The 20,563-nt window shown below is 45.4% G+C and overlaps 2 protein-coding genes across 2 annotated transcripts in view; one reads left to right on the top strand and one right to left on the bottom strand.

The window, feature by feature from the left end:
* Positions 1 to 18,679, bottom strand: part of RAB15 (RAB15, member RAS oncogene family) — an 84,594-nt gene extending 65,915 nt beyond the window's left edge. The window contains exon 1 of the mRNA XM_061558810.1: positions 17,851 to 18,679. Coding sequence (XP_061414794.1) covers positions 17,851 to 17,974 — 124 coding nt within the window. The 5' untranslated portion in view covers positions 17,975 to 18,679. The remainder of the gene's footprint in view (positions 1 to 17,850) is intronic.
* Positions 18,680 to 20,249: 1,570 nt separating this feature from the next.
* LOC133346962 (protein unc-45 homolog B-like) overlaps positions 20,250 to 20,563 on the top strand; it is a 57,736-nt gene continuing 57,422 nt past the window's right edge. The window contains exon 1 of the mRNA XM_061558809.1: positions 20,250 to 20,304. Coding sequence (XP_061414793.1) covers positions 20,265 to 20,304 — 40 coding nt within the window. The 5' untranslated portion in view covers positions 20,250 to 20,264. The remainder of the gene's footprint in view (positions 20,305 to 20,563) is intronic.

The following is a 20,563-nucleotide window of genomic DNA, read 5'->3' as shown; positions in this document are numbered from 1 at the left end:
GGGTGGAGAGAGACAGCTCCGGGTCAGTATGGAGAGGGACTAAGGAGGAACCACGTCTGTGTCACCAGCACGCCAGCGACCACGTGGCGGGCCAGAGGCTGTCTCCGACACACACCGTCAACCAGCGGTGTGAGGGAGCGGATGCCACGCTAGGGGAACGGAGTAACGGGGAAAAGAGGAACCCAGCGTGTGAGGGAGCTGTGAATGAGGAACGAATAAAAGAAGGACAAAAGACACGGTCTCGTCTGGAGCGGATTTATTACACAGGTGGCTGCTTAGCGTACGGGTGAAATATTAATCTCTGGGCGTTCACTATTATTGAAAATGTTAAGGCGCTTGGAAAGATACCTTTTCACATGTCTAATAGTATTTCTTACAATAGTAAATATGCCAGCAGCTGCAGTGTAAAGATATGGCCAATAAGTCATCCGTAATAATCTAATATGTATCGCACAAGGCATTTTTCACATTTACTGTATTCCGCAAACTGACATTTACCCAATTTAGACATTTTCAAAGATCAATACCTCTACAAGCACTCAAGGAAAATTTCATTTTTCATTAATTATTCACCCTTTAAGTAGTCTACCCATATTTGTCTCTATTCCTTAAATTACGAGGAATTCCACGAAAATAATGCCTCCTGGGTTTTTTTGTCTCATAACATTTAAATTAACTGCAACTAAAATTGAAATATTCAGCGCACAGGAATGTCATAGACGTTTGGCCATTTTTCAACACAAGTCTCCATTATTTTCTATGCACTTGCACCAACGTTGAACCAGGTCCATTATCGGCATCGCGTAACCATTTCCGAACAGTATTCTGTACAGCAGCGTAACTTACTAAATGTTTCCCATGTAGGCCATCTTTCAAAAGGAATGAAGGGATGAAAATGTCAGGGCAGCTCAGTCACCTAACCTGTTCTCAATACTGGACATCTGTGAAAAAGAGCTTCATAGCTCATTGGATTCCTCCGGTCTAAATAAAGATTCTGTTTCTGTGTGGTCTGGCATTTGTTGTCATGTTGTGAAGAACTTCTGCTCATTGAATGTCTGGATGCGCTGGCCGAATATGGTTTTCCAATACGGAGAATAGTGGTGGGCATATTCAAAAAGTCTACATGTTTTATAAGGTAGAAAACATCTGTTACTGATAACAAATATGATGCATTGCTTTAGAAGTCTCTCTCATTGTATTTTTACGATATATTTCGTAGGGCATCAGGCCATTTCTCTTTTTTATGAAGAATTGGCGGTGGCCAGGTGCCTCGGAAAGAGAATTCCATTTCACAGCAATGAGGTGGCACTGCAAGGATCGTGGGTTCAAATCAAGGCAGCTACTCCTGATTCAACTTGGTTCTCAAGTGGAGCGAATAAATACAATATTGGTTTTTCACCCAATTAGGGAAATTCTAGACCATAGCCTGATTTGATTTACATAATGTGGAAAGAGCATGGCAATTCCAGCAAAACTCTACTTGACATAACATTTGCACCAATCTATTATTAGAATAAAAACAGTTTGCTGCTGTATATTGTTGCGTAGATTTTATTTCGAAGCATCGCCATTACTTCTAGATTTAAAGTTTTCGTGACTGCAAGGATCCATATACTCTTTGGTTCTTTCGGTAAAGTCACGTAGGTGAAAAAAAATAACTAAATTAAATCACGACGTTTCAGAGGCAACACAAGCTTCCGTCATCAGGTGGAACAACCACAGCAATATTATTCACTACAGTAATTTGAACAGCCACAGCAAAATTATTCACTACAGTAATTTTTCTGCGGCTGTTCCACCTGATGATGGAAGCTTGTGTTGCCTCCGAAACGTCGTAATTTAATTTAGTTATTTTCATTTTATTATTTTTCATCTACGTGACTTTACCGAAAGAACCAAAGAGTATGCATCGTCATTACATTGAATTACGTGTCGTATGACAAGCAGCACCATATTTTGCAGACGAAAGTAACTACTGTACCAAGGATTTTTTTTTCCCCCCCGCTGTTGTTTTGCCACTGACGCCAGTGCAAGATGCCTGGCAAGCCTCACTGCACAAACATCACTACACCACTCACTACAGTATAACACCTCTGACCTTACTATATTTTGCACCAAACTATGTTTTGTTTCTCAGATAAGAACAGTTCATTGGCAAATTCACCCAATTATATATGTTCGTCCAATTATCCCGGAAGAGTTCTTTAGATAAGAGGATGAAAACTTATCCTATCCGTGAATGGTTATCTGTGAAGGCATCTCTTCTGTTGATCGCAGATAAAAGTTTCACTGTGTCGACAAAATTAGTCTTCCATCGGGAAATATCTTGAGCTTGAGAGACTGACGAGGAATGTTGGCCCATGTTTGTTAAGCAGGGGTGGTACATAACAAGTCTATGACTTCACAACTATCCCCCAGAAATGTCTTCTGCCACACCCAAATTCTCATTAGGAAAGAAAATCCAAACTGTACAAATTACGACTATGAGGTCATTCCAACCCAAAGTACCACCACACGTGTATTCTCTTACAGCTTGGTGACAGCAGGAAGAGGGTCAGGAAACCCCTTGACGTGAATAAGATGCCGATCCTTAAACTCTAGGTACAAACGTAACATCGTGTAAGAGTCAATGGTTTTGGATTACCATATGTTGTCCTGTATGCAAGGAGTTCATACAAATCCGTTCCGCCGCTAGAGGCGAATACATTCAACATAAAAAAATCGATCCTTGAATCGAATTGCCTCTATTGTAACGGGGGTGGGGGGGGGGGGTGTTACACCTTTACAATCCTCGTGGACACGAATTACTATACAGGGTGGTCCATATGTCTTGTGACGCCCCCCCTCCCATTAATTGACCAAATATTTTTTCCCCTTTGCACATTCATTTCTGTATAAATTGTACTCATTACCACTGGATATGAGCACCACATTCCGTGCGAGGCAAATTACTTGGTTTACTTTTAAGTGTTTAGCGAAACAACAAACATTTTTTGAACTTTACCATGACCTTGCCCTAAGAGTAGAAGTAATCAACCTCTGGAAAATCCATTTGAGAGGCTATTCAACTTGTATTAAAAGCAGGCACTGTCCTTATAGATAATATAATTGGCGATTTTTTTAAAATGACATACTTCTCATCATGTTACTCTTTAGAATACATGCATACTATTCCTTTTAATGGATGCTATGGCTTTCGTCGTGATGACATGACCATCAAATCATAAGTGGTTTTTTTTACCGATTCCAAGCCAACATCTCACACAGTAACTGCATATATTTCTCTGTGGATTCACACCATGATTAAAGCATTCAAGTAATGATAGCACTTTGGAGCACAAAGCAGAAAACAATAGCCAGTGAGTCATCCCTTAATTATCAGAGCAGAACAATTCAAGCTACAATTATTTACTTGGATGAAAATGTCTGCAGTACAGTGTATGAAGAGCGTGTCGACTATAAGCAAATAAATAAACGCACTGATTTTAGTGTGATTTCTTAGCTTCATTTGAATTCAAGCACTCGGTCAAAGCACCAACGAGCCCAGTCAAGCTCATCGCCGTCCGTGGCCCCGAACTAACAATGGATATTCCACATTCCTATGGTAGAGAGCAGTCTAACAGCTGATGACGCCTCACAAAATGACCACGCTCATTGTTTTGACCACGGACGGAGCAAATAGGATCACAAATAAAAATCGAGCTGTATTTATTTTTAAGGCCTTTAACTCAAACACTGCATAATGGAGGGTCTCGATTAAAATAACAACTTTGTTGCTCTCTGATGTGTTTTTCGGGTTGTTCCGCATTACTCGGATTGATGTCCGACATTTCGCTCCACGTGCCGAACAACACACCGCATCATCCAAAAGCACACTGGAGAGCTTTTCAGCACAATTGGAAAAACCTACACGGGAGAATTACTTTGATGTCTTTATTTTCTGGAAAAGTTAAAATTGCAGTCGCCGAGCAAGTTACGAGTCACACCAACAGATTGCAATTACCACCGAGCTGCATGCCCCTCTCCACACGTCTGTTGGGAGGCTGCGATCCGGCAAGCTCCTGGAAAACAATTACACAAATCCCACGTCTGCCCTTGGACGTCGATCTCGTGAGCCAACCCCGCGACCCGTCTGTCATCGTGGCACCCACAGTGCACCAACATGCCACGCCAGGACGTGTCAACGGAATCAACGTGGGGCGAGGGAGTGCCTCTCCTCGTCAACCAGGAATCGATTCCTCGTAGACGACCCAACTACGCCCCCCCCCCCACCGCCTGGGTTTGATCTTCAGCGCCGTGAATGGGCCCTGCTGAACAGGTTCCGAACGGGACAAGGCGCCTGTGTGTGTGCGTGCAGCAAGCCTCCGAGCTGGGTTAGCTAAAGTTCTGAGGACACTCCATTGCGCAAACGATGAAGCCGCTGTCTGGCTTCGATGCAAATGCGCACGCGAAATAAAATATAAAAAAATTGGTGGGACAGGCTGGTGCAGGGCCTCGCGTCGCATGCTGCAGTGTCACGAGTCATTGGGCTGCAGTGAGCTTTGCCTACTGCGTGCCATCATCCAACTGCACGGACGTCACATTCGCCTCTTCCGCGCGTGCCCACAGAGTTGCGTCCGGAGTCTACAGCTGCCGTTCGCCACTAAGTGGCAGTGAAGGTCACCACGTCGGTTGTGCCAGGCTAGGTGCACCTTTCAGGATAAGTGAAGTGTCAAAGGCTCACTGCTGAGAGGTCATGGGTCAGACCCAGGTGCCATGGGTTGTCCGAGATGACTGGCAGATGCACCACCTGTGCTCTCCACTGTGCCAACTTGCTGCGGTTTAGCTGCCCGGCACTCCACTCATTGTTGTGAGCATTGCTACTCTGCACTCCGTTGTTGCTGAAGGGTGACTGCTTCCAACTGCCCAGTAGCGTCCTTCACGAGCCTCCTCCACAGAGGCCGAACTTGACACTGCTGGTACCAGTCATTGATACCAATCATTGGTAAGTCCACTCAGCTCCACATCCTTCTGTGCCACATCAGTCCATCTGTTCTCACTACCAAATACATGCACACTCGGCGCGTGGGCTTGTAACCTATTGCTGTCCCTCGAATTGATATCTCAAATGTCTTCATCTCTCGCTTCAGCGGTAGGTTGAACGAAACTTATGATTTTAAAGATGTTGCTGGACTTGTACAGAAATTTGTCGATTACATTATTGTGTAATTTACTTTACAACCAGTGAAAAACTTGTAAATTAGTTACATTACTTCTGCCTTGACAATATAACTATCCAACAATGTTAATGTACAATGGTGGGTTGTGAGATTTTGATAGTGGCTGTAAGGGACCCTCAGCCTAAATATATATGACGGGCATATTTATCCCGAAGGCAGCAGGGAAGGGTGGGAACATCACGTCTACTTCATATGCATACATCAAATGGACCAATGAAATTACCACTTTGGTTCTTTCTACTCTATAAGTGCCCTGCGGTCCGAGGAGAAAAGTCCATCTGTGTCTGTGTATCCCTTGAGACTGTAATCAACTGCAAGGTTTTTCTCATTCTTGGCAATAGGCTTTTTGGCGAGTTTTTTTCTCCTTCTTCAAGAGCAGTGCATCACTGCTGGTATCTTGTAGTCCCCCGGAGTCACACTGCAGATCAATCATGCAATTATTGGATGCATCATTAGCCATGATCAATCCACTATTGGATGAAGGCCTCCCCAAGCTGTCGACAACTCCCATGTTCCTACAATGCAACAAACCAATTTAGCATCTGCACGGGCCGATTTTCTTGCTCAGTGTGTGCTCTCGTCTGGCTGTCACTCCGTGACAGCGGGGGCGAGGTGGGGAGCAAATGCCTACTGTCAAAAAATATAAGTGGCTCTGCCACCTCGGCATGGCATTGGCCATCCTCACACCGAGAGTTACGTCTCCCTGTGTGTACAGACACCTTCACCTCGAGCACACCACCCTGGTTGTAGCACGTGCACAACACCATTCACGCACAGGCAAAATTCACTTCGCTAGGGCTTGCACGCAACAGCATTGTCACGGGGTGTGCGTGTGTGCTGCCTGTGTGTCTGTATGCAAGAATATTTTCACGTACAATGTGCGTGCGTGCTTTCATGGTTTTGTGGCGATGCCTGTTTGGCTAGATGATGACTGGTTGTAAAAGAAGGCACACGTTTTGTATTTATGCAGCAGTGGAAATGTGAATGTGTGCACTGTACTTCATTTGTGAGGGTTGTAAGGTGCCCCTATTGCTTAACCCTTTACGGAGGGAGGACTTGTTTATTAAAATAATACAATTGCCAATCGGTGAGGTTGCAGTGAATTTTACAAACAGGACACTGTTATGGTTGCCACCTGTCCAGGTTTGATCTGGACAGGAATTGGCATTCGGTGTTTGGGTGACAGGGAATTGAGTTGTACCAAGCTCCGACGGGATTGTGTTCAACTATATTACAGTGGACCGCCCAGTTTGCATACACCTAGACTGACTGAGAATTGTCTGAGGTTGGTCTGTGGAAACCCTCAATATACTATTGATTACCAGCGCATTATTCCTGCTTATGTTCACTGGGTACTGTGTTGTGTGAATGGAGTATGGGCCGATCATACAGCCTTCCACAGGGGTGATGGGACGATAAAAGTGCAAGGGATGATGGTCATCTCCTATTAACAACTCTTGAGTCAGTAGCAAAATTAAATAAATAAAAATCCACATTCCTATTGCAGAGGCAAATCTGTCCAGAGGACGCTACTGTATTGTTGAATTACTACAAAAAGTCGGATTTTATTCTCTCCAGAGGGATAGACCACGTCGACATTCGCTTGGAATTTGAAGTGACAACTTTTCCAATTTACGTACCATAAATTGGAAGTAATTGCTAATTATTTAAAAAAATTAAATGACTGATCGTCATCATAATGACCATCATCAAATGTCCAAAAACAAACAAGAAAGGTATGTCTCTAGCTGCTGGACATTCCCACAGCAGTTTGTGTTTATAAACGTATTAATAACTTTAATGGTTACATTTCATTACAAAGTATCTGCTGTTCCTATAATCCCCAATTCTAGTCACAGATCATCCTATTGTCAACGTTAATTATCTGCACCTTCCCACTGGCAAAAGCATTCACCCGGAAGCAGAAGAAATTTTATTTTATCAGAATCTCTGTGCGGCGCACTATTCCCAGAAAGGACGCAGGCGGCGGTGGTGGTGCCAATCACGGTGACGGCTGCTCCACCGATGAGAATGACCTGGACGTATGTGTCAAGGGTGCTCACTCAATCGTTCCAATTATTCACACAACAACCCAAAGAAGGGGTGTATATCCTGCAGCTTGGGCGGTAATTTCATCCTATTATCCATATCCTAATCCACATATTTAACTTGGGCATAAATTACTTGCAGGTGGTCTCCCGAAAGTATGTCATTCATAGGGCTGTACAGTATTACCAACGTGAAAGTGCAGATCTGAGGAATACTCATGTATGGTGACACATTTATCCTATTAATTAGATAAAAGGAAAATGAAAGGATACGTGTGAATAGTAGATAACTGTACTGTACTCCAATAACACTCCCCATATCAGCATGAGTGCAAGAAATACTTGTTTTTCAGTGATGTAAATGACGGTGAGTCATTGCTGTTATTAAAAAAAACTAAATAATATTCATCACTGCATTTTTAACAAACTGGTGTCACAACATTGCTGCCAGTGAAGAGCGTCACTGGTAGTTCAACATTTTTTTTCCAGCAACAAAACAGATGGTGACACAACTGATCAGGACTGCACATTTTCCCCACTACACGAATACTCTTATCTACATCGATATTAGGGGGGGCGCTATGGGTGGGCAGATCCTATTATCCACCCCTATCCACAAAAAATCTCCAGATGTTTACACAATTACACAATTATCCATAGATAGATGTGCACAATAGAATATAAATGTGCATAATAGGATATAAATGTGCTGCATCTTCCGGGTCACTGATTTTATAGATTCGGGGTCACTACTTTCAGGTGGTAAATCACGTATCGACTAAAATATTATGAAATCCCAGACGAATTTACACTTCTGGGAGACTACTTCTTGTCCACGGATTAACAGTCTGCACCTCCGATGAGCACGGTTGGCTATGTACAGTGCGAAACAAGTTCAACATACATACATGAGCAATTTGCTCCTCTTGTTCACTAATAATATGGATAATAGGAACAATTAGTTCACGAATCAACTGGGGCCGTGAGTAGTAGGAGTTGTGAGTGACAGGGCTATGGACGACAGCTGTTTCATCACACTGAAACAAATGCCTTAACGTGGCTCATAGATGTCCTTGTTCCTGAAGTAAAATGACATTTTTAAGTTCACACCCATTACGCATAACTGTTTCAGTGTTTATCGTGTTGAAAGTGGGTGTGAATTAAATCTATGGAATGTGTGTGCTGTATAAAATGTTTCAATGGGCTGTACACTAGCTATAAAGGCAATTGAATACCTAAATAGATTATTAAAACCATCTTAAATAGCTACTAGAATCATGAATTGATTTGGAAAATAATTTAATTGCTCTATCCATTTAGAAATTGGTAAAATCTGAATATTGGCAGTAGTTTTGTTGTACAATAACGCGGTAGTTGCGTTCCTGAAGAACATCGAATTATGAAAAATGGCGTTATAATAAATCATATTTAATATAGGGGTAAATAACAGTCTGCGATAGCAGGTGAGATGCGTATGCAGGCCGAACAAAGACTGAGGCGTGTGGGTAGCATCCAGCAGCATCCCCGCCTTGTGTGATGATACTACGCCAAGGCAACCATACGAACGTTTATTCCTACTCGCGCGATGTAGTTCCATTCACTAGATCGCGTTATATCCAATTCGAATCTGCGTTCCAAAAACACGTGCTCCCTAATACATTCATAATCACGTTATATCCAATTCGCGTTATGAAAACAACCACGCAGCGTTATAGGAGAACAGACCGTCTAAGAATCCAGAATTCAGGCTGGCATTGCGGGTGTTGCTGCCACAGCAAGAACGATCACAACTCGCTGTAGTGTGATATGGTGCCCGTAAGCAGGAAGTGTTGCATTTTTGTGGAGTCGTTAACCAGAAATGGCTGAATAATAATAGAAATAATAATCTCTAAAGGGATTTCTATTGACTGGGGTGGGCGTGAGCTGGGGGACAAAAGGAAGTTCACGGAGCGACCGTGCTATCGCGCTTATCTTTAGAGTGCACTTTTTTTTAATCATACACTAAATTTTATACCTTCGAACAATTTAATTAAATATACCAACCCACTAAAGACAGCCCCAGCAAACGTTGCACAAATGGGATAAGACATCGTGTACCAAAAATGTATAAATTTCCTTTCATTTTAAGGTAAAATCTGGGAACGAAAATGAGAGACAAATTGTTTGTACATGGCCCAACATTTTGTTGAAATTGGTTTAGGCGATAGAAGCAGCAGAATTATTTTAATGGAAGAAATCAATTTGAACTTGGGAAAGTTGTGTCATGTGCTTGTCCATGCACATGACACGACTACATATGGACATCTTAGAACTTATACTAATAGGGTTTTTCCCCTTTTTTCTGGCAACAAAACTGACACCTTTTGCAAGGAATCATGCTTATGTAGTGGTGATACGCGCTAGCAGGAGGGATCGTGAGGCAGCACGTGGTGATTGGTTACATCGAGTGGGTGCTCACATCGCGGTCCGCATAGGCTCCGCCCCCTCGGGAGCGGAGGGCTATGTAAGGCGATGCGCGCTGGCACTCGGAGAGTTGGTAACCAGTGAAGACAGAAGACGGAGGAAGAGATAGGCCCTGGGACCCCTAGCCCCGCTGCCCTTGTAAGGGCCGGGGTTCTGAGAGGCTCAGAGGCGAGGCCTTGGGATTCACGGTCCGACGCCCTTGTAAGGGCTCGGGCTGTGTAGCCCAGTGGTCGAGACCCGTAGTCTGACAAGAGGGGTTTGAAAGCTCCCTGTAGGGAGAGCGTAGCCGGAGAGCCTGAGTCGAAGCAGAGATAGGTGCGCGTACCCCACGGGGAAGACAGAGTACGTGGCCGAGTCAGGCACGTGCGACATAGGTGTTATCTCGGTTGGGACTGTTACGTGTGCAACCGTTGTGAATAAAGAGTGCTGCCCCGTCAACTCGTCTCCCGCCACTATTGAAGATATTACACTTACATTAACCACAATACTTGCAGTCAAATGCAAAAACAAGTAAACCCGTAAAAACAAAGTTTTTAACTCTAAATCCTTTATATGCGTGGCGGCTAGAGTTCTCTTGTCCTCTGGCTTGAGATGGCTGCAATCTATGGGTCAGGTGATTGTCTGCCAGTATTAAGCAATTGGTAATTAAATATTTAATTAGTTTTCCCTAAACAGTGTAAAATTTTGGAAAAAAAAATTCACGAAAATTAATTGTCACACAACGAGTCTGTGTGGAAAATGTCAGCTCGATTGGATCACGGGAAATGGGTTAAAAAACGAGCGAAAGATTTGCACGGTCCTAAGCAAGCAAGCAAGCGAACTTAATATAAAAGATTTAAAAATATATTCGCCTGTGGAGGACGCGGGGATCGATCCCGCGACCTTTGGCATGGGAAGCGAGGGCGCTACTAACTGTGCTACTCCACCACGGCCTGTGGAGGGGTTACGCTCTGGGCTCTTGCACTGATGTTCAGCCAAAGCCATGAATGCGTTCTATTTGAATATATGTAAAATATTTTTTTTTTGCCTAAAAAGTGGAAAATTTTGGGAATTTTTTTTCACGAACAATAATTGTCTGGCACAACGAGTCTGTGTGGAAAATGTCAGCTCGATTGGATCACAGGAAGTGGGTTAAAAAACGACCGAAAGATTTGCACGGTCCTAAGCAAGCAAGCAAGCACGCGAACTTAATATAAAGGATTTAAAAAAAACAATACTCTGATAATTTATGCATTGTCTTTAAAACGGATTGGTCCACACCAGAGACAGCTTTCTTTAGAGCCTAGTCTCATATGGTGTTCGACCAGATGATACCAAAAGGCGCATTTTGGCGTCATCTGGTCGAACACCATATGAGACTAGGCTCTAAAGAAAGCTGTCTCTGGTGTGGACCAATCAGTTTCAAAGACAATGCATAAATTATCAGAGTATTGTTTTTTGTTTGCATTTGACTGCAAGTATTGTTGTTAATGTAAGCATGATTCCTTGCAAAAGGTGTTAGTTTTGTTGCCAGAAAAAAGGGGAAAACCCCTATTAGTATATTTTGGTACTGGCAAAGGAGGTCCCATGATCTTAGAACGTTTCACGCGCCAGTATATGGCTCTGGATAACTCTATTCAGTTGACTCCACGTACGGATGCCCTATCGAGACAAATGAATTTTATTAATGACCAGGTAAAATTAACACTATTATAAAAAAATATTTTACCAGTTAAGGCTCACTGAGCTATATCTCTCTTTTTCAGAAGTGACCTGGCCACAAATTGTAGCTCAACAAAGTGGCTTATCACGTGGAAATGTATAGCAAACACTCTAATTGCATGTTTCTAAATGTGGAGGGTAAAACCGGAGGACCCGGAGAACAATCTACGCGATCACGGGGAGAACATGCAAACTCCAAATATACAGGCGTCAGGGTCGGAATCAAACCCACGATCTCCTGCATACCAGGCGAGGTAGTTACCACCATCACCGTGGTGAGCCAAGAGCCCCCCTGAGACCAGAAGTGAATATATCAAAGAATGCATCGGTTTAATGGGATACAGTACAGACACAAGAGTAAATACATTCAATTGCATCGACAAAAAATGCGGAAAGTACAATATAAATATATTACAAAATATATTACGCTTTAAACATTAAATATAATGTGCATTGACAGTTTGCACTTGAGTGGAGGGTGACATGAGTGTAGTTGTTATCGCCACAAGTCATGACGCCTGGCCTGGAATGGTGGCACAGGGGTTAGCTCAATGCACTATGAACCAAGTGACCTGCATACGGATCCCGGCCACAACTCACCTCCCCCCTCTTCACCAACCTGCACTGATTAGCATGCTGAAGTATGGCCAAACAGCCCCATGGACCCACACTGACATGGGGAGGCTCTCATCCACCACTGACTTTGACAAAAGGGATTTACGTGTGTATGGTACATTGCAGCACACTCTCTGTAGCACGTGCCATACATGTATACTGCATACATACATACACAGCGTGTGCAGTATGCCCTTGCACGGCAGTACAGGTACTCGTAAAACTCCACTTTACCTCAGGGATGCGTTCCTGAAATTAATATCAAAACGACGTCAATCAGAGCGATAATAGGTGGAGGAGGCGAAGGCTGAGAGGCGGTGGATACAAGAAAGGACGGACCATGCTGTCAGCGACGTAAGTGTGGGCCGAGGCGTTCATAATAAAGTGACGACGTATTTGCGAAACGACGTAAAAGGGGAGAGGCGTACATTGGCGCATTCCTGTTTCTTTGTCTGTGGTCTACAGCCACATGGGTGCACCGCGCCTCTTCACTGCACGGCAGCGTGAGTTGTCCCACGTTGTGCTGCGCATGGGGCTATTGCAGCAAGCCAAGCAAGCAGCAGCGTATCCCTCTGGTCAGCGATGCGGAGTAACAACACTGTAGCACTGGTGTAAAATGCGACGGAGAGGCGCGCACGGTGGCTGTATGCCGGTGCGTGCACTGAAGTGGCGATGACTGGACATGTATGGTAATTTATTCCGCTGCTCTTTCATGCGCGAGTCGACGTGCACAGAGGAGCCACGAGGTGTGTGCTCTCCCCCCACCCCGAGTAGGTAGCGTGTTGCCACGGACCGCAGTGCACAGCTGTAATGTCACCACCACCAACCCCTGCCTCAGCTGCAAGCCTTCACCAACGCCACCGTTAGCAGCTGCCGCAGCAGCAATGACCAATCCACCGCTGCGTGAAAGCGACCCCAGAAAATCTTCATCACACGCATCATCATCGTCGTAATTAACATCAGAAGCAATACATCTGCTGCAGGATGAAGGTCCTCCCCACACCTACCTTCACGAACAATTATTATAAGTGCCTCGCCTCCCCCCCCCCGATGTTCCTGTGGGGTGGAGCAAACCGTGCACCACATCCTAGAAGTTTGCCCGACGCGCACAAACTCAGCGGAGGCCGCCTACTCACCCTCAACACAGCAGGACCGAAAGCAACCGCTTGGCTTAGGGGACTTTGCATTCGCTAAATGAAAAATAATTACAAATGCATTGGCAGTACCGATAAACAAAACTATATAATTTTTCCACAATTATTTTGGAGAACTGAATTAAAATAATAATAGTGTGTGTTGGTTTACATGCAAGCTATTTACAGAAATCCCTCCCCAACTGTGAGGGTTTGGTTTCTGGAATAAGCCGCAGTTGGCAAATCCGCGGTAGGTAAAGTACAGGGCCTATGGGAAATAGGGGGTTAGGGGAACCACGGCCACGGTCAGAATCGCCATAGCTTAACTAAGTTGCCTGTTTATTAACTAAACACCGAGTAATATACAGGACATTACACAATAACGTAATTAAACATTACATTAACTTTACATACCTTGAATCTGAACGATGATGATGACAATGAGATGATGGGGAAAGGGCTGGGTAGGAGGAGGAGGAGGGGCTCAGCCCACCCCTCTTCCTCCGGGCCACAGACGCGACACTTCCACCTTCACCACTCGCTGCACGCTTCGGGTCCTTGATTAAGGCACTCAAATTTATACCACGGATTTTTTTTTAATCCTCAATTCCTATGTATTGTTTTCGCCCACGTAGATGGAAGAGATCCGAGTTAAGAATGCTTATCATCAACCTCCTTGTTGAGGTGTCCGATTTTCGTCACACGAGTGACCCCCAAAACTGATGGAGAGATTTCACCCCCACCGCCCCCTCCCCCCCGCCATGAAATAATGTCCATACTGTGCGTGCGGGTACGACCACTTGTCTCTTTGCCTGAGAGACTCGCCTGGGTTTGTCCCTTGGGCCATTGCTCAGATTTGCTACTTGAATTTTTTTAAATAAATGTAATGGGCTTTTGCTAACAGATAACAAAAACCTCTTTGACAATTAAGCACAATCTTAATAAAACCACGTTCATCACTTACAGTCTACGCAGTTCTATATATAGTTGTATTGTGGTTTTGAATGGAAAGTCTGATAAAGTATGTTCCCTACCTATCTGTGCATGCATACAAATACATGCAGCAAGCCAACCTTGTCATTGCAGCCAGAGCTGCTTAATATAATCCACATCCCTTATCTCATTGCATCCTTCCTGATCCTTCTCATCAAGCAGATAAAATCTGCGAATTTCAGATGCCCATACATAAACATGTATCGCTCACATACACATCAAACCATATGGCATTAAGACACTACAATGCTGCAATGCTAAGCAGAGGCACAATGATTGGCAACATTGTTTCAGTTTCAACTGCACAATAGGTAGCCTGTGTTTTTTCTTTTGTATAATTTTTAGTCTTTTCTCCAATTTTATTCCCAGGTCATGTCAGGAGACAATTAAAGGAATCTTGCACGGCAGTGCAACCCCACGTGTCTGAGAACATCTATATCATGATATTGGTGTTTGTCATATGACAATTACACTGATGTTTTTAATTCCCAGAGATGGAATTTATAAAATGAAACCAATTGTAATGTGCTTTTTTCAGGAATTGGTGAGACCATCAACTTACCACACTTGAGAAACCAGTTTAACCACGGATGACTGCCCAGAATCAACCCAGAATCTCAGCCTGTCAGCTGAGCCCTCAGACCTCTGAGTCACTCAGCCACCTCTAATGTGTAGATTCTTGTCAGGAGGTTGGCAGCCAGTCACCAATGAATGGGTGGGGGAGGCAGGAGAGGAGGCAGGGCTGAGATGAAAATCAGAGGAATGTTTCCTCTGGAATGTTACTTGGGCTGCGCCTACTGATTGCCTTTAGCAAATTTGCTATTTCTAGAAAAAAACCTGTTGACCCTGATAAAAGTATATTTTTAGAATTCACTAAAATTCCATTCAACAGGTACATCAATTTAACAAAATTTGTGGGGAGCATTCATCAACGGCATTTCATTAGTTAGTTACATAGCAATGGGTCTATTTATCGCATTACATAAATAAAGGAAAACAGCAATTCAAGGTTTTAGTGGACAACCTGGAAGGAGCCTGGGCATATATGACATGTTTTACTGGCCACGGATAAAGGCATTTCATGAACAATGGTCCTGATCATAAACAATCACGCAGTCTTCTTCTTTCGCATGACTGATGTAAATGCAGAGCAACGACTACAGTTTCATATTCAGGTGGTCAAGCCATACAACCAAGTCAGAAGCAGGGGAGTAGTGTATCATCGCTGTGATGTCTCTCCTTCATAATTGTGGATCGGGCAGTGAGATACACCGAGACATTATGACAGTAAACATAAACAACTGTGCTCAGCTTTCAAGTGATTTCTTTAAAAAAAACTCGCACGGTAACTCATTGTCGCACCAGATAGCTTGTACCCCATATATTTCCCTCACCAGTTCTGAAATGTAAAAATGCCTTGATGAGCCTACTCTTCGATGAATACTGTATCACAAACAAACAAACAGTAGCACATATCCCAAAGTATATTTAATATGATATGAAATAACTATAAAAGTGTCATAGGTATTGACTACACCAAGATATTTTTCATTTGTTTAAAACAATGTTGGTTTTGTAAAGTTGCATGAAACAAAGCATTGGTTTACTACGACTGGTTGTGCATACATAATATGTACTGGAATATCTGGTTATGGAAACCCATGAAGCTATCAAGCATGTAATTGCTAAATATCTTCTTCACACTTTTTATCGTAAGGCAAGTGCCCTAAGATGTGCCTTAAAATAAAGGCAGAAAGTGAGAGTAAGGTTATAACATCCATTCATTACGTATGACAAAAACATACTTACACAAATCTCTCTGGGAATATCTATAAATATAATTTATTTAAAAGGTCTCCATGCTCGAACGAACTCGAACGAGCATGGAGACCTTGGAGAGCATGGAGTGTGATCACCTCCATTGTGTAAATTCCACGTTCCTATGGCATGGGACAGTATATTTGTAAGGAAACCACTACTGACTTCCTACAAAGCCGTACAGTACATTGCATTCTCCAAAAAATGATGGGCTGATTCAATCCTCCACGAGGATTTGAATGCATGACCTTTCGATTGTGAGTCAAGCACTCTGCTACAAAGAGACTGATTAAAATACCTTGTGTTCAATTACAATACAGCAGTTACTTTGCATTACTTCATTTCTTCACTGTCAGTACAATACGGCCAATCAGTACAGGTGCCTGAGTGAAGAGTGATGAAGATGGCTATTGCTATAACGGAAACGTTCAACAGTCTCCTGGGACCACGTCCCAAACCTGGCACCTGCAGTGCTACGTGCAATGTGAGGCTTCCATTTCATCTGACAGAACGATGCACACCTCAACCACAAGATCACATTACACGCAGCCCTGCCATCACCTATCCACTGTCTCTTGGATGAAAACTTCCAATATAAGCATGTTTTAATATAATTATATATATATCAGTGTATCCAATTAATTCAGGCCTAAAGTTGGGGAACATCAAACATAGGTTGGGTGGAGAAAACTATTTTCTGTTCACCCCACCTATGACCCAGATAGGTAAAACAATCTCAAATGAGCCATGTGTAACGCTCATCGTCACTGACTGTGCTGGCCTCACATTGTGAATATTTCACATTCCTTCTGAAGTTTACGATCTGCACACCACAGGCGATGTTGATTTTTCAACAATTTCTGCGACGGTCTTGTGTAATACTGGAACAGCTCCACTTTAAAATCTCCATGTGTGTCACTGGGGACAGTGACAGTGTGAAGAAGATGCACTCTACTCGCAAGTTTTTTTTCGGATAATGAAAGGAATGCTTTATTCAATCTGCTTAGTTGCACACATTTGACATTCCCAACGGCTTGCCGTGAAAAATGATCCCCTGCCAAAATGTGTAAAATGATACCATCAGAGGGAGTGATTGCTGCCAGCTTACCATTACAGAATCATTTAAAATAATCCACAAGTTCATATTGGCAATGATCCATCCAAGTGTTTAATCTACCAGATGCAATGTGCACTGTTAAAGCTGCTTGTATGGTTTTAATTGTATTTTTTATCATACAAAATATAACATTCCAGTAACCAAAGTTCCTCTGCATCAATTATCACGTTAACATTTTAAAGTAGCTCACAGTGACTGAGTGACGCATGAGAATAATAAATAAAAATGTAAAAACACGTTGATTTTAACCACACTTATGCCAGACACGCGGAAATGATTTCAGATCAATATTTGTGACACCACCACCACATACTCGTGATACGTGTGAGCCGCACTGAGAAAACCCTTAGTGGAAACACTGCACAGACTCACTCGGTGGAGGTGAAACCCCAAACAGACTCCTCGTCTCGCGGGCACTCAATTCCGCCGAGTCGTGGCGACTGCGCGAGTGTTGAATATTTCATCACAGCCACGCCGATGAAAAACAAGCCACAACAGAGCACCGCGCCCGGCGCACTTGTCCAGAAAGCGCAGCTTCAGCCTGCTCAGCGGGGCTCCCAAGCACCGCGTGCCTGCTCCCCCACACCCCCATGACTCGTTCGTCAATGAAGGCGGCGGCGGGCCGCGACAACCTAAACGAACCAGGGGGGGGGGGGCACGCGCAGTGCCCCCCCCCCGCCTCGTCTCCCCACGGGGGGGGGGGGGGGTTACCGGCGTTCTCCACCAGCGGATCACTGCCTCACCTATGGTGGTGATGTGCGAGGAGTGGAACTCGTTGTCTGTGAAGCGGCAGAGCAGGCAGGTCTTCCCCACGCCCGAGTCGCCGATGAGGAGCAGTCTGAAGAGCACGTCGTACTGCTTCGCCATGGCTCGCTGCTGCTGCTCCTCCTGGCTGCTGCTCCTCCTAGCTGCTGTTCCTGCTGCTGCTCCTGCTCTTCCTGCTGCTGCGTTACGCGCAGCACACGAACCGGAGACGCCTCCACAAGCGGAGCCGCGTCTGTGTCTCTCCTGCGCCGCCGTCGATGTTGGCCGCGTTTACAACCGCCGCACACCGCCACGGGGTGGACGCGAAGCGCACATCGCCTCCACGCCGTGGGGCGACAGGCGCGGAGCGCGGAGCGAGCGGCCACCGCAGGGGCGGCTCACTCGCAGGCTGACGCAGCCAGCTCGACCGCACCGGCCGGCACCCCCCCCCACCACCCGCCTCTCCTCCTCGCTGCTTCCTCGCCTCCTATCGCTCCTCTCCCCTTCCTACCGCTGTCCTCCTTCGCCTGGACTCTACCGGTTCAGGCGCGCTATGGTGGTGGTTGTTGTTGTTCTGTCTCCGCCTCCCCGGTGCGGGTTCGCCGCCCCCCAGCGTGACTCAGTGCACAGCTCCACTGCTCACCACTCACCACTCGCACCACTGCTCACCGCTCACCACTCGCACCACAGCTCCACTGCTCACCACTCGCACCACTCACCACTTGCACCACAGCCCTCACCGCTCACCACTCGCACCACAGCTCCACTGCTCACCACTCGCACCACAGCTCCACCACTCACCACTCGCACCACTGATCACCACTCACCACTCGCACCACAGCCTCCACTGCTCACCACTCGCACCACGCTCCAACACTCACCACTCGCACCATGATCCACACTACCAATCGCACCCACAGCTACATGCTCACCATCGCACACTGCTCACCACTCACCACTCGCACCACAGCTCCACCGCTCCCCACTCGCACCACAACTCCACCGCTCACCACTCGCACCACAGCTCCACCGCTCACCACTCGCACCACAGCTCCACTGCTCACCACTCACCACTCGCACCACTCACCACTCGCACCACTCACCACTCGCACCACAGCCCCACCGCTCACCACTCTTACGCGGCGCTCACCACTCACGCAGGGGCCTCACTGCTCAGGCGGCACGGCGCTCACTGACAGCGGCTGTCGCAGCAGCGGTGACAGTGACAGCAGCGAACAGCTGATTTGGAGGGGGGGGGGCGGAATCACGCCCTCAGTGACGTCACCACGCTCGCCCGCGTTTGCCCCCCCCCCCCACCCAGGTGAGGCGGCCATCGAGTGCGGATGGAGGCCACGTGGAAGCCACGTGTGGACCGGTGCGTGGGCAGACCGCCGGCCCCGCGCTCAGCGTTCTCGCGAGCTGCCCGTGTCCTGTCGGTGCACGAGGAATGCGCCAAATCGGTCGCGGTTATAACACCGTGGGACAACCCCGCGCCTAAACGAGATGATCCATCTCAAAGGACCCAGGTGCAATATTTGAATGCATGGCAAACAAAGACTGCATGCGCATCGTTAAGAGTTGGCAGGTGGGTGACAGACAGTTCGCGATCGAGTACACAGCAGGGGTATTGTCAATGCGAAATCTGTATGGCTACGCGAATCAATGGCAAGTGAAGGTGCAGTAGATACATACGTACACAGTACAGTAGTAACTATACCATGGTAGTTTCACGGAGCGACTTAATTTTGTAGCCTGTTTCAGTGCTGTTAGGAATTTCAATTCGAGTGCTTGGTTAGGACACGTCGCAAACAATGGATGGTGGCTGGTGGTCATCAGGGAATGATTCTTGGGTTGTTACACAGAAGTTTTAGCCTTTCCATTGGGATTACTCTCACCGTGTCAAATTGATATCGGAGCAGAGTAATTTATTTAAGATCAATGTCATTGGCTATTTATGTCTTATAGGTTTTCTGTACTGTATACTGTCCAGGGTGGTCCAGATGTCTTATAACCCCAGTTACATTTTCTAAAACGTATTTTTTAAAGTAAGGTTTATATAAAACAGAAATGAATATGCAAAGGAAAGCAATGTTAAGGGGTAAATAAATTGGGGGTCACAAAACATCTGGACCACCCTGTACAGTGCAAGAGCCCAAGAATCATCGCTGATCATGGCTGCATTGCTGCTGTGTTGAGCAGCTGTAGCTAAGCGAAGGTTGAGGTAGCTGTCCTCGGAAATCTGTAAGTCTTCCCAGGAAATACTTTTAAAATCCCGGTGTTTGTGTGGCTTGTGTAACAAACCACCACTCAAGACAATGCATTTCCACATGGTTCTCTTCCAGTATTGTGAGATGTTCTTCTTCCCATGACATGGCCTGGTTTTTTTTGTATTTCAGAGCTGGCAACCCTCCTGATGAGACATGTCGGCCTGAGACAGCCGATATCTAAGCCTGGTAATGTCGGCTGTGCTGTTGCGCATAAACGCTTGTTAACACGTGTTTGCAGCCACACCTAACACTTTTTTTTTGTTTGACTTCACAAGTGTGTACCCCCATGTAAAAGTAATTTCAGTAGCTCAAAAAGCGTATGATGTGTCAGACCACTTAGCCAACACCGCTGAGACCATGGGTTGGAATGTGGGTTTCAACAGGCCCTGATGAAACTGGGATTTCAAGTGTAGCGAGTTGATGGTGTCGGCCGCGCCACAAATGA

The sequence above is a fragment of the Lethenteron reissneri genome, chromosome 25, assembly GCF_015708825.2.
Source record: "Lethenteron reissneri isolate LAM-NWPU_2019-01 chromosome 25, ASM1570882v1, whole genome shotgun sequence".
Classification (NCBI taxonomy): domain Eukaryota; kingdom Metazoa; phylum Chordata; class Hyperoartia; order Petromyzontiformes; family Petromyzontidae; genus Lethenteron; species Lethenteron reissneri.
The sequence above is the reverse complement of the archived record's forward strand: the minus strand, read 5'-3'. Positions and strand labels throughout refer to the sequence as shown.